Below are 14,658 nucleotides of genomic sequence, written 5' to 3' on the forward strand. Positions count from 1 at the left end.
TGACTGTATTTGGAGACAGGGCCTATAAGGCAGTAATTAAGGTCAAAAGGATCATAAGGGTGGGGCCCTGACAGAATAGGTTTAGTGTTCTTATGAGAGAAGACACACAGAGCTCATGCTCTCCCTAATAGCTCCCAGCAAAGAGGAGATCATGGGAGCACGCAGTGGGATGGCAGCCACCTATAAGTCAGGAGAAGAGGTTTCAACAGAAAGGAACCATGCTGGCATCCTGATTAGACTTCCAGCATTCAGAACTGTGAGAAAATAAGTGCCTGTTGTTTAAGCCACCCAGTCTATGGCTTTTTGTTTTGGCGGCCGGAGCTCACTAGTATAGTCCTGGTAGCAGGATCTGTAATATTTATATTATTTGTAATAGTCAAAAACTTGAAACCACACAAATGAATGGATAAACAAATGGTGGTATACACATGTTCAAAGGAATATTACTGAATAATACGAATGAACAAACGATTGATATACACAACATGGATAAATATGACAATAATTACGCTAAATGAAATAAACCAGACCAAAAGAAAAGAGTTGGCACTATTATTCCATTTATATAAAACTCCAGAAAATGGTGATAACTGATAGTGACAGAAAGAAGGTCTGTGGTTGCTGGGGAGGTAAGGTGTGGTGAGGAGTGACAGGGAGCGATTACAAAGGTACCGGAGCAAACTCTAGGGGGTGATGGACAGGTTTACTAGCTTGACTGTGGTGATGGTTTCATGTATGCATAAGTCAAAACTTACAAACTGTCCTTCAAATATACACAGTTTACTGTGTGCCAGTTATAGTGTTCCTGAACCAAACTTGGGTCCGCTAGCCCACCCAAAGTAAAGCCAATCTCCCAACCGGGTTGTGGTGAATGAAAGTTCAGTGTTTATTGCAAGGCCCCCAACATAGGGCCAAGCAAGGAGAATGGGCAGCTCATGTTCACAAAGACCTGAACTCCCCGATGGCTTTCCTGGAAGGGTTTTTAAAGACAAGGTGAGGGAGAGGGTGGATATCCTTCTGAATGGTTGGTGGTGAGGTAACAGGGTGGTGTTTCAGAAGCTAACATCACCAACCTTCTGGTTTGAACTGGTCTGGGGTCTACATGCAGTTAACTTCTTCCACCTGGTGGGAATTTTAGCATCTTCAAAACAACTCAAGGATATGGCTCAGAACATTATGTATAAGCCCTTGAGGAGGAACTAAAGGTCCTTTGTTTTATGGCTAAACTATTATTATTTTGTCTTGCTTCACTGTTTTCCTCTGTTTCTGCATTTTCTCACTTCTCTGATTAAATTTTCCCTTTGGAACTTGGGGAAGGCCTAGGAGACTAAAGCTTTTCTATAATATAAACAAGAGGCGAGGGGACATGAGGGTGGGGTCTGTTCCCAGGAAGGCCCCACAGTGTCCTGCTTGGTTTCCATAGCTCAATAGGCTGTTTAACAACAACAACAAAAAAACACCTGTGGAATTCCTATTTTCTCCAGGAAACTCTAATTTTGTGTTAAGTGGATTTTGTTTTCTCCATCCCAATAAAGACATGGAAAAGAAAATGTGTCATCCAGAAAACGCTGTCATATGTACAGGACTCCATGGCTTTGTACTTTCCCTTGTGAGGAGCCTAGAACAGAATCCCTGCCCCAGCCCAAACCCCCAGCCTTTCCATTACCATTGGAGGTAAAGCGAAACAAAATCACAAAATCAAAGAACATAAAACAGGGGGCAGCAAAACTCAAAACTGGCAAGCAAATGATTACACTTGGGCCTTATCTTTTGTTTTTGTAAGCTTAGGTGGCTCTATTGGATATTGTGGTAAAGAATGAAAATCTGTTACGCAATCTTTCAGTCACATTTGGTAATTTGTGTGAGGAATTATATTACAGAAAAGAAAAGCTTCCCCAAGTAAAGACACTAAAATCTAGAATAATAAGATGTCAGCTCACGGGAAGCAAAAGTTTGCCAGTGCAACCCAAAGTTGGACACAGAATTTGGTTAGAATTTCGAAACCTGCTTCAATTTCACAGTAAGTTTGAAAGATAAAGCAGGGTTTGATTCTTAGCTTTAGGTAAAGTTCATACCAAACATAGTGGGTTTATCACGCTTTGGGGGTTGTGCTAATTTATGTTAGATGGGGCTGAGACAACAGGGAAGGAGGCTTTCTACAGAAGGTCCTTTGTGGCAAACCACTACGGGAGGAAATTCCTTCTAAAGTTGGCATTGTGCATTTCCATTCTACTGTGCTGTGGATGCCAGGTGGTTTTTTTAAAAAAAATAATTAATTAATTAATTTATGGCTGTGTTGGGTCTTCGTTTCTGTGCGTGGGCTTTTTCTAATTGCAGCAAGTGGGAGCCACTCTTCATCGCGGTGCGCGGGCCTCTCACTATCGCGGCCTCTCTTGTTGAGGAGCACAGGCTCCAGACGCGCAGGCTCAGTAATTGTGGCTCACGGGCCTAGTTGCTCCGTGGCATGTGGGATCTTCCCAGACCAGGGCTCGAACCCGTGTCCTCTGCATTAGCAGGCAGATTCTCAACCACTGCGCCACCAGGGAAGCCCAACCAGGTGGTTTTTGTTTTTTGTTTTTTTAAGTAGTAGCGTCCTAGGCTTTAAGCAAATTTTTTGCACTTGGGCTCCGTAGTTTAAAAGTGGTAGAGTAGAGAACTCAAAACCGTCTGATACCCAAACTCTCGCTCTTTCTAATACTCAATGTAAAGTAGAGAAGATTTCTGGGAGGCCTACCGTCCACCCTGGCTCGCGTCCTCCCCTTGTGCCTCCTATTTCACTTGTATTAACTTGCTTCTGGTTCCCAGCTGGAGTGCACAAACTGCACCTGCTCCGAAGGCCAGCGGGGGCTTTGCCTCACCCGCTGCTCAGCCTCGGTTGCTTGCGCACGGACACGAGTTCCCACCAGGGGTCACTGCAGCCTCAGAGCTATTGTGCCCGCCAATCCTGGACACAGCCGGTCCCGCGGAGGGCGTGGGACTGGGAGCACGGAAAGCCAGGGTCCGACCCTCGCTGCGCCTGCCTTCCTAGAGGAAGCCTCCAGGTCTCCCCGGGAAACCGATACAGCGAGCCGGGCCAGGGCCCGCGACGGCGAGGCGGACCCGCTCCTGCGTAGCGCAGGTTCCTGTGCGGACCTCCCCGCACCTCGCCATTTGACCACCTCCGCTCCACCCTCCATCCCCGGCAGAGACCCCGCCCAGAAGGGGCGCCCCCTTCCCGGCCACTGGGTCCCCGCTTCGCTCCAGGGCCGTTTGCAGACGCCCGGCTCAGCTGCACCTGGGCTATTCCCGCCCGGGGCGCCATCCCTTGCCCCGCCAAGAGAACTTTCCCGGGAGCCGCTGCGGCCTGGCGCGCCCAGGGCAAACCCCACCAGCCCGCCGGCCGCGTTCCCAGCCAGGGCGGCCGCTCCTCCGCCCGCAAGTTCCCCGACTGCCCGCTTCTCTGAATCTCCCGGGGAAGCAGCACTCCGCCGCCCGGGCAGAGGGTTCTCGGAGGGAAAGCTTCAACTTGGCCACACGTAGCCCCGTGATGAACTCGGGGATCCCCAGACGGGAGCTGCGCCCCGCGACGAGCTGACCTCCACTCGCCGGTCGCGGTAAGGAGTCCAAAGCCCTTTCCGACCCTTTTCGGGCTTCTCGGTGCCCGCGGGTTGGGGAGGTGGAGGTGGAGGTAGCCGACTGAGTGACGACCCTCGCCCACTGCCCCTGCAGTGGGGCCGGGACGTCGTGGGTACCCCTGACACAAAGGAACAGCTGAGTGCTCCCCAGTCGGCGGACCGGACCGGGGGCTGCGGGGTGGGGTCGGAGCTGGAAGTGCGCGTCCGCTGGGGACCCCGGAGGCGGAGAGGAGGTCGGTGCGTTCTGTAGCGCTCCAGGCGGGCGTGGGTGGAGGCGGCTGCAGAGCTTCTAGGGGCTTCCAAGTAGGGGGACGGCCTAGAGCTCTCGTGTCTCCCTTTTCTTGCCTCTTGTCCCCTTTGACAGGCGATTTTTGTCGTCTCCAGGGCTGCGGTTGGGGCCGCGGCCCCCCCGCCTTCGGAGGAGCCGGAGCCGCAGGATGCGCGGGGACGCGCCGCCGCCCTCTGAGCCCAGTTCCTCCGGCGCTTCCCTGGCCGCTCGCGGGCGCTGACTCTCTCCCGGGCTTCCCCGCCCTCCTTACCTTACGTCCGCGCCGGGCGGCTGGTCCGCGCCGCGCTGGACCCCGCCGGGAACTGGTCCTCTCGCCCTCGCCGCGGTGCGGACAATAACTTAATGCCTCGCGCTTGAGGGGAGGGGGCGGCTCGGCGCCTGGGTCGCAGCTTTCTCCCCTGGCTGAGGCCGGTCACAGCCGACATGGGCTGTTTCTGCGCTGTTCCGGAAGAATTTTACTGCGAAGTTTTGCTTCTGAATGAATCCAAGTTAACCCTCACCACACAGCAGCAGGGCATCAAGGTAGGCGCGGGCCGGGGGCATGTTCGGGGTCGGGGGTGCGTAGCCGGGCAGGCTCGGGGGTTCCGCGGCTTTGTCCCAGGGCTGTCACCCGGGCGGGGCGGACGGCGGTGGCGTCTCTGCACGGTGGGAACGAACGGCAGCTGCCTCCCGCGCTCAGGTGGAGGGTGGACGTGTCAGGGGTGAGTTAACTTTGAGTCCTTCATAAAGGAAAGTAAGTTTGACGCCTTTTAGGAGGGTCCATGCACCAGCTCTCAGCTGCAATCCACTGTCCTGCAGCTGAGACCCAAACTTCCCTACGTCGTTTTCCTCCAAAAGCGTTTAAGGCCCCCGCAGCTCCCAAAGAGGCGCAGAATCGATTGTACGGGCAGCATACAGTGTTGAAGGCACGATCTCCCTCGGCTTTGTTGAAGACCTTTTTTCTTGATAGGATTATTGGGGAAGTAAAATAATTCACTCGTTGAAACACATTTATTGGGTGGTTGTGATTGTGTCGCCTGTATTTGTGGTTAGGTAATGCTACGTTTGGCCGGAAAATAATTTCCTTTTCCAAAAGCAACCTGGTTTATCCCAACATTTAAGTAAACATCTCTCGAAACGAGGTAATAACTTTGCGCCTCTTCGTAGGTCATTATAATGCAATTACTGGTATTAACCTAGAGAACCCAAACAAAAAGGCTGTGGGAGCTTACAGACATTCACTTCCTTAATTTTGGCGAGCTCTTATGTTTACGGTTGACAACCTGACCGACGCGCCTGCGCGCTAGTTTTTCTCTCGCAACAACGTAGCTACCTAGAGATGATCGGAATCCCGAGTGTTTTGTTTCCCTTTCTCCTTCAGTTTTAAATCATTTAGGCATTTTAGATACCTCAGCAGCTGAGTCTGATGAAGGGAAACTGTCCCCCTCCCCCCGCCAAGGAGGCTGTCTGAGAAATCAAGTTCAGGCTGCCAATTGTCTTGTCGTAGTCTTGTCATCTCAGAAGTTAATCCTAATGGCGTAGGCTCTGGGCATTTCCTTGTGTGAATCAGATTTTACATAGCTTTATGCACACTAGAGTAAATGTTCTTGGCCAAAAGCTTCAGCTTTGTTATTATCGTTCTTGGTGTACAGAATTTTAATTTCACAGCTGTCTCTTTTTTTTTTTGCCGGAGAAAGAGGGCAAAAATGATCAATTAAAGCCACAAGATACAGTTAACCCTTTAGGAAATTGTTTTGAATATTGTTTCTCCTGTAATTGTAATAAGCAAAAGTCAATCAGATTCTCATTTAGTGTTTCCTTTCAAGGACAATAAAAGACTCTTTGGTGGGGAGAGTGTTCATTGTATATTTTTAGCTTTTTATGTTCCAACTCTCAATCCCCCCCACCCCTATGAAATCAGGAAAAGAACTTACTTTACAAGATGACGTAACATTCTTTGGAGTACTGTGAGCACAAAATAGACAAAAGTAAAAAAAATCATACATTTTTGATAATACAGAGATTCTCTTTGGCTTCGAAACAATTAGAGAAAGATAACTGATGATCTGATACTAAAAAAAAACATAGAAATCTTTCTGAAGTCTAAAGTCATCTGGTGTGTGAGCTTCCTATTTAATCATGAAAGCCCTGCTCCTGTCAGTTGTGGAACATGTACATTATTCTGTCACGAGAGCAGCCAAGACTTGGAATCAAATGGAATAATTTTGTCAAAGAAACATGAATTAAAAATCCTGATCCATAATTACTTTTTATATCCTGATGGTGCTTATCTTGTTTTACAAATAGGTTGAAAATTGGTGAGGGATTCAAATGCAATAGCAACTTTATAATGCTGTTATTTTGGATATGTGCCATTTAACTGAACAATAATTCAAGCATGCTTTTGTTGGAAGTAATCATTTTGCAACAGGCTTGCCCTCTTTCAGTGTCACAAAAGCATGCCACAATTATTTTGATGGCCATATGTGTAACACAGATGTCTGCTGAAGTTAACCACATTATCTGTAACTACCATGCTACCATAAAATGCATGTGTTAAGCACCTATCTGCTTGTGGTATGTACTAAATTAAACACATATATATATTTACAAATGGTATAACGTATGAACAGCATCTTGCACGTAGATGGTATTCAAACATTGAATGAATGTATGTATATTATTGTTCTGTACATACTTGGCATTTTCTTTAACTCCTACTTTATTATTATTATTATTTTCTTTAACTCCTATTTTAGTTTGTAAATGAAATAGTAAGCAATTACTCCAAACTTAATAGCCAATAACTACTATTACAGTGTTTTTCCTCCCCAGGATAGTACTCTTGATAATTTTGATTATCACTAATTAAAGTCGAAGTTAAGCATGTGACATTTTTCCCTGAAATTAAAATAGAAAAATCTTTTTTCAAAAATATTTATTTTGAGATGACCCCTTTTCACATTTTATCTCCAATGAAGATATCTAGTTTTGTGTTAAAATTATTCACAAATTTATCCCTTAATGGAAGGAATTTTACTGATTCCTAAATGGTTACTTAAGAATTTGCTGGCATTACTGTTATAATAATGCATTGTAGGTTAAAGAAGATTAACTGTAGTAAATTTAAGTAGAAAACATATGAGAGAAGCTTGGTAAAACATTTTTTTCTGTGTGCTATTTTGAAAAACACTCTCTGGATTTTTAACCACCAAATTGCTCATTGAAAAGTTAGTTATGAAGTGATTTTTCTGCAACTCAGATCAAAGTTTTTCATCGACTTTAAAAAAAAAATCAATGTGTTTGTTGCCATGGAAAGCATTTCAGCCTGAAGACAATAGTTACGCATCTTATGTGTTAAGATGAGTAGCATTTAAATGGAAAATAATTTTCTGTTTCAAAAATAATTAGAAAAATAAAACCCAGTGTCTGTATTCATACTAATGTCATGTAGCGATTTGCCTTCTTAAATTGCTTTAGAGCTAACCTCACCTTGTCAAGCAGAAAGTCTTTTGCGTGCAGTTTGTAGTTTGAGCCCTATGCAAGATTTAAAAACCCAAGTTTATATAAACTGAATGTTATTGGTTGTGTGTCGAGCCACACAATAGCTTTTAGCTGTTTGTTCTCTGCTGCTATCTCTGTTGTTTATTTTAGTAAGAATTTCTGCTGTGGTTGGTCTCTTGGTTTTTTGAGCAGTGTTTGTTCAGGGAAACTTTTGTTATGTCCTGGGGGAGGTAGAGATCCTTCTTTTTGTTCTCTTAGAAAGCAAAACTTGAATGTGGCTCAGACTACTTTTATAAGTTGTCATTTGATTAGCAAAAGATTTTTAGGGAAAAAAATCACAAGGTTTGGTGATTTAGTCCTCATAATTGCTGCTGCAAATGTGAACTAGATTAGTATTTTCATTTCAGCAAGATTTTAGTCCCCTGAGTAGTAATGTAATAAACACTGAGGTGCTTATTTTTCCCTCAATGTATTTGACTAAATTAATGAAACCAATATGACAGCAAGATGGAAATTCCATTAACTTTCTTAAAAAACTGCTTTATTGAGATATAGCATACAATTAACAAAGTTAAATTCATCCATTAACTTTTAAATGAAGTTATTTCCTAATCATCCTGAGGTTCCTGAGGGAATATTATGAGTCAATTTTGATGTTTTGATCAGAAACTTCCTAATAAACTAGAAAAACAGAAGTTGGGGACTTAAATTATATGCGTCTCCCTTACCAAGAATTGTAATTTTCACTCCATTTGGACTGGTAAAGAAAACATCTGAGAAGATTTGGAAAAAGTGAAAAACAGTAGTTTTTCACAAATCATATTAAGTGTATATCTATATCTTTTAATATCAGCTACATAAGATACACATTCAAGGATCTTATAAACATAGGTTGAAGCAAGTAATCATACATCAACATTTCTGTTAATATAAGATTGGCTGTGGGTCTTGACTGGTTAGTAAATTAGATGTGACTGGGATAGAAGTACCCCTCTTCCACACTGCATCTAGGTTTCTAAAATTCAGATATGATATCCATGTTGTGACTGTTTAAGATCAGCTACTGTATAAATGCTCCTTCATATTTTTTTGTTTTTAAAAAATGAAAGTATTTTTTTCAGCTTTATTGAGGTATAATTGAAAATGAAACTGTAATATATTTAAAGTGTGCAACGTGATGATATAATATACATATATATTGTGAAAGGATTCCCACCATCCCACCATTGAGTTAATTAACATGTCCATCACCTCACATATTTACCTTTTTTTGTTGTTGAGAACAGTTCAGTTCTATTCTCTTAGCAAATTTCAATTATACAATACAGCCTTATCACCTATAAATACCATGTTATACATTACATCCTCAGACTTAAATGCCCACTCAATTTTACAAGAAGTTTTTCTTGAAAAAAATTTTTTAAAAATGTCATTTATCATTTATGGCTTAAAAGTGATTTAAAAACAATATAATGGGGAAAGAATTGTTTGTTACCTCTAGCAGGTAATGGCTAGCTATCCTTTTATAGGGACTTATACTTTTCTTGGTTGATGGTGAATCACACTTTTTGCAGCACCATTAATATAATTGTCCTTGAATTCTGTAATGTTAAGCTTAAACGAACTTTGAACTAAACTTAAACTAATGCAGAGCTTTTGTTTCTTTTGAGCATGGGTGGTGTCTTAGTCTGTTCAGGCTGCTGTAAGAAAATACCACAGGCTTGGTGGCTTATAAACAAGAGAAATTTATTTCTCATAGTTCTAGTGTCTGGAAGTCTGAGATCAGGGTGCCAGCATTGTTGGGTGACGGCCGTCTTCCAGGTTGAAAACTTGTATCCTCATGCGGCAAAAGGGCCTAGGGAGCCCTTTTGGCCTTTTTTAAAAATAAGGGCGCTAATCTCAAAGGCCCCACCCCCTAAAAAACATTACCTTGGGAGTTAAGTTTCTGATATATGAATTTCAGGAGGGCACAAATGTTCAGACCGTAGCAGATGGCAGTAGAGTTAAACCTAAGTTGCAGGGTCAGAAGTCCAGACTTGACTGTCCATTAGCTGTATGGACAATGGTTGGTTATTTTTATTAAAAAACAAGATGGGAAACTCATCTTTTCTTCAGTGGTTTGTGTCAGGTTGTATCTTAGTCCGGCCAGACAGTTCTTTGTTGTGGGATGCTGTCTGCTCCATGTCAGGATAGTTAGCAGTATTTGTAGCCTCTGCCCATGAGATGCCAGTAGCACCTCTTGCCTAGTTCTAACAACCAAAAATATGCCTAGATGTTGCCAAATGTCCCCTGATGGGCAAAATCACCCTCATTTGAGAACCACTGCTGTGGAGGGTAGCAGTTTCCTTTATTCTTCTTTATTTGGTACACATTGGATGCAAACTGACTTTTGGATGCCTTCTTATTTCTCTTTTGGAGGAGTGAGTCATGTGCCTTATAGGTCAGTGAAAACAATATGAAATGTGTATCTTTAACTTGCTTAATATTCTTAGACTAGGAGCAATGTACTGAAGTGATGAAAAGCATGGGCTGTAGCATCAGACCACCTGGATTTACATTTTGGCTCCACTGATTACGTATTAGCTGTGGGGCCTCCAGAAAGATACTTTTCTTCTCTGAATCTCAATTTCCCCATCTGTAAAATGGGAACAAAGTCATACCCACTTCATAAGTTCAAGGTGCCTTGCATGTGGTAAGCCCTCAGAAAATGTTGGTCTAGGTTCTTTCTCCTCCGTTCCTCATCCTCTCCTTCTTCTTTTAGTGCTTCATTCCTGTCTGCATATAAAGTCCACCCTTCACTGTCTGATTTGCCACCCTACCTGCTCTAGACCTTCAGCAGTTCTGTGTGCCTACCCAAATGACTTGCTCTATATGGGCATGCACAACTGCTCAGTCTCCCAAACATACCAGACTTGCTTGTGCCTTATGCTTGGGATTCCCACTGAGTGGTACTGTTTTGTGTTTCCCTAAGCACACGCTCACCTGAGCTCATCCTTTAAGACTTGAACCGAGTGTCCCATCCGCTAGAAAGCCTTAGACCCAGCGTGCCCTCGCAAAGTTAAGTGCTTGTCAGTGTCTTGCGGGCTTCTTGTTACAGCCCTTACCACACTGCAGGCATTATTTCTGGACACGTCTGTCTCCCCCAGAAGCCTGAAAGCCCTTGCCCGTGATCCCCAGCAGCTAGAGCTGTACACCACATGTAATAGATGCTTATTCACTGTAATTTGAATAGAAGAATGAATGGAGTGTTACCGTTGGAATAGGCCATAGTGAAAATCTTCTGGATAATGAGGTTCCTTTGCCATTTTATTTTTACTCGAAAAGACCTAGAATAAAGAGAATCTCACTGTGAAAAATCTGTTGCCAAGATACTCTAATTTTTATATTGATAATGGGTAGAAAATGAGATGGTGCAGTGGACTGAGTGCATGTAGCGCATTGAAGAGCTGACTAGCAGCCAGTTTAGAAAACATGAGTTACCAACATCTTTGTAGTGTGGAAGTAACTACTGAATCCTTCCCTCTCTCTCTCTCTTTTTAAAAAGTATAACTTTCCCCTTATAGCTTGAGAGTCTTTTGGAAGAAGGGCGTATCTCACGAATGGATAATAGATCCTCACACTTTGCTTTTCTTCCTTGTCTCCTATTCTGTAAACCATTGGAGAACAGTATCAGTTGGTTTCACAGTGTGGGTTTACACCATCGGGGACCATTGGTATAATTTTTAATCTTGCTGTACCACCCATTTTACTCCTGAACCTCGTCTGACACTGCTCTAAGGCATAATGGAAAACACAGGGTCAAGAAGTTAAATACTGGGTTTTTATGACAAATGTTAAGTTTTTCATTCCGATGCACAATGGATTTTTCTGCAGGCCTGTTATAAACAGGGCACATCAGACATCAGATTTGTCATAACCCTGCAGCTTCTCTGGGGTTGACTGCTTTGACCGAGCTTTGTCTCTGATATTTTAGCCACGCGTACAGCTTATACATAATGCTCCTGGATAGCCTGCTTTGGGTGGTAAGAGTAACTGACGTTTGCTCCTGCATAGCAAGATTTGTTTCTAAGTCTCACATGTTAAGTTGAACCAGGCCTCTGTTATCACTTGTTTGGGTCTCGACTAGGTGTGTTAAGGTCAGGAACCAGCCAGTTTAGTTTGTGACTCAAAAAGCCTGTTACCACACTTGGGAGAGTCTGTAGCATTCTCAGAAATGTGGATTGCATTCCTGTGCCCTCTGAACCATGATTTCCTGTTTTGTTTTTCTTTTCTTTTTTTTTTTAAAGTGAAACAGTCACTTTTCCTTAGTGCCGCCTATTGTTAATCCATTTCTCTGTAACTAAACACTCTTGCTGTATCCCCAGAGGCTGAGATGGCTCTCTGCAGAGGCTCTCCCAGTAATCGCTGAAGTCATGAGAGGGCCTGGCAGTGGCTTCCAAAGGGGTAAGAAGTTTGTTTTCAAGGATACTGACATGCCAAGTGGAAGTTAAAACAAGGGGGAGCGAGGCAGGCAGGGAAACCCGAGAGGTGCTGAGTGCTAGCCCCCATGGTCAGTGACCAAAAGTTCAGACGGCAGAGGAGGAATCAGCCGACTGAGGCCAAGGAGGGAACCAAATATGGCAGCAGATCGTCGAGAAATGCCACGTTCTGAGCACGTGAGGAAGCGCAGTTAGTGATGCTGAGCGCTACCAACTCTGTGGGCACAGCGTCCCGGAAGTTGGGTAGAAAGTACCTTGTGTAGAATACAGCTTTCCGTAGGAACAGTGACGTGAATGGGGGTCAAGTTCCTGAGCTAGCCCACGGAGACCTTGAGCTTTTAAACCACTCACGTCCCACTTTGCCCTTCATTCAGAGCCGTGTTTGAGAAGCGGTCTTGGAGCCTCTGCTGCCTTAATTATCACTTGTCAAAATTGGTTTTTATCCACCATCCTCACTGCTCCCACTTTGCACCAACCAGCCTCCTAACTGGGGCGCTGTGTGGTCATCTTCAATCTCTCCCCTTCCCCTATCCTGCCCTGTGTTTAAATCCTGGTTTACCATGAAATTTTTGGTCTTGGGATGGACCCCAGGACTCTTCTTTGAACTAGCCTCCCTTTCCTCATTTGTAAGCTGAGGAGTGTGATAACTGCCTCATGGGATGACTGTGCAAATCTGAGAAAAGAATTTTAGGCACATAGGATAAAAGGTGCTCAATAAATGATAGGTATCATTATGTGTGATCTATTATTTGCTAATAATTTTTTTTCTGAATTCCAATTTGGGATATCTAATCCCCCACGCCTGCCCAAAGTGACACTGGCTCCCTGAGAGACATGGGTGGTTGTTAGAAGTGGGGGGACAGTGGTGGTTCGATATCCATAGATACCAGTGACTTTTCAGATCTCTGTATTTTTATTCACATTGCCTCAGCTACCACTGGGATGCTGAAACTTCGCATCTGTACCCCTAGTCCAGACTTCCTCACTCTTATCTGACTTGTATTTCTGATTGCCTACTGGAGGTCACACTAGATGTCTAAGCCCTTCTATTCACTCCAGACTCTCTCTCCTTGTGCTGCCTAGTTTGGTGAATGAGGCCACACTCCGTCTTCATCAGTTAAGATGCTTTGATTCTCGGTTGCAGAGATTCCATTGCAGATTCTCTTAACGTGAGGAAGTTTGTTTGTTCACATCAGGTTCCCAGCTTCTCTCCATCTCTTCTGGGCTCTGTCATCTTGGGAGACAGGGTCATATGCCAGATGGGTAATGGTTCTAGAGACGATATTTGCACATGGCAATATGTGAGTTGGGAACAGAGACAGGCTCTTCTTTAGAAAGGAGAGAAGACTCCTTCTCCCCAAGTTCCCCATCAGACTTTCCCTTGTGTCTTTTAGCAGAACAAGTCTTGTGGCCATTCTTGAGCTATAATGGCAATGGGATCACCTTTAAGGCAACAGATTCTCCCTGGGACTGGGTGGGGGTGGAATCCATTTTCCCAAGGCAACTGGCAACTGGGGGAGGGGTTCAGTCAGGAGGAAAGGTAGGAGTTGTGGGTGCTATTGGCCCTCTGCCCCTCTGGTCAGGATTCTGGCACCTGGGCTCTCCTTAAATTTCCACAACCTTCCAGGTGTTGTAATTCCACCTCTTAAATATATTCCAGATTCATCTCTTCTCCCCTCCTCTGATTGCTCCTGCCCTGATCTGGACCACTCTCAGTTCTCAGCTGGACACCTGGAGTAGCCACCAGCATGATCCCCTGTGACTGCCTCTAGCGTGGCCTTTCTCACCCTGGCTTGGATACTCCCACGGCTTCTCAACCTCCGTGGCTTAGTTTATATTCCTGAGCATGATGGCCCTTCATGATCGGACCCCCCCCCCCCCATCTGACCTTCCTCCCACTGCTACCATATACCTCTCACGCATTCTAGCCAGACTGAGCTGCTTTCTAGTCTGAATTCTCCACATTCCCTCTCACCCTGGTCTTTTTCTGCCCGGAAAGCCCCACCCCACCTCATCTTGTTTGAGTGAAGTCCCAGCTCTCATCAAGCAGGGTTTTGCTCAAATGCCACCTTCTCTGAAGACTTCTCCTTGGTGAAGCACTGGAGAGGCCCTCTGCTGATCTGAATCAGGCCTGCATTTCATTGCAGGAGTTTCCGTACTTTCCTGCCCACCTTGCCCTGGGAGCAGTGTAGTAAGATGAAGAGAGAATGGGTCTAGGTCGTAGATAAATCTGGCTTCAGGTCTCCTTTCCATGTGTTAGTGCTGTAAATGTGGCCAAGTCACTTACCCTCAGAGTCACCTTCCTCATCTGTAAAATTAGGGTCAGGCTCTCCAGCTTATCCTGAGATACTGCACGTGAAACCCTGAGCCCTATGCCTAATGAGAGGGAGCTGTTGTTAACTAGAGATGGAAAGCCTTGAGGGAGGGGACTATATCTTTTTTATGGGATCCCCAAGTCAAGCCAAGTTCCTAAGGAATCAATGAACGATTGTTGACTGGGTGAATTAATCTGAATAAGAAAAGTACTTCCAGATCGACATAAGCAATGAATCTGAGAAAGAAAAGACATCTTTCACCTCTTTACTTTCTAGGTTCCCTGGTACAAGTAGTGTACCTCCTTGACTCCTTAATTTCTCATTAAATTTTTAAAAACAGGTTTATTGAGATATAACTCACATACCATACGATTCAGCCATTTAAGGTGTGCAATTCAATGGTTTTTCATATATTCACAGAGTTGTGCAACCACCATCACAATCAATTTTAGAACATTTCATTACTCCACAAAGAAGCC

The 14,658-nt window shown here is 44.5% G+C and overlaps 2 protein-coding genes across 12 annotated transcripts in view; one reads left to right on the plus strand and one right to left on the minus strand.

Annotated features, from left to right (window-relative positions):
• LOC309622501 (uncharacterized protein) overlaps positions 1 to 4,231 on the minus strand; it is a 152,293-nt gene extending 148,062 nt beyond the window's left edge. Inside the window, exon 1 of one of the 3 annotated variants that reach the window (XR_014240915.1) lies at positions 4,154 to 4,231. The gene's annotated coding sequence lies outside the window, so the exon portion shown is untranslated. The remainder of the gene's footprint in view (positions 1 to 4,153) is intronic. The other 2 variants (XR_014240916.1, XM_082378585.1) reach the window with 2 other exon arrangements.
• Positions 2,964 to 14,658, plus strand: part of EPB41L4A (erythrocyte membrane protein band 4.1 like 4A) — a 270,520-nt gene continuing 258,825 nt past the window's right edge. For 7 of the 9 annotated variants that reach the window (XM_082376852.1, XM_082376855.1, XM_082376851.1 and 4 more), the window contains exon 1: positions 4,296 to 4,425. In XM_082376852.1, the coding sequence (XP_082232978.1) occupies positions 4,327 to 4,425 (99 nt within the window). In that variant the 5' untranslated portion in view covers positions 4,296 to 4,326. Of the gene's footprint in view, positions 3,594 to 4,295; positions 4,426 to 14,658 lie in introns of those variants that run through there. The other 2 variants (XM_082376858.1, XM_082376854.1) reach the window with 2 other exon arrangements.

The sequence above is a fragment of the Balaenoptera borealis genome (assembly GCF_965194805.1).
Source record: "Balaenoptera borealis genome assembly, chromosome: 2".
NCBI lineage: Eukaryota > Metazoa > Chordata > Mammalia > Artiodactyla > Balaenopteridae > Balaenoptera > Balaenoptera borealis.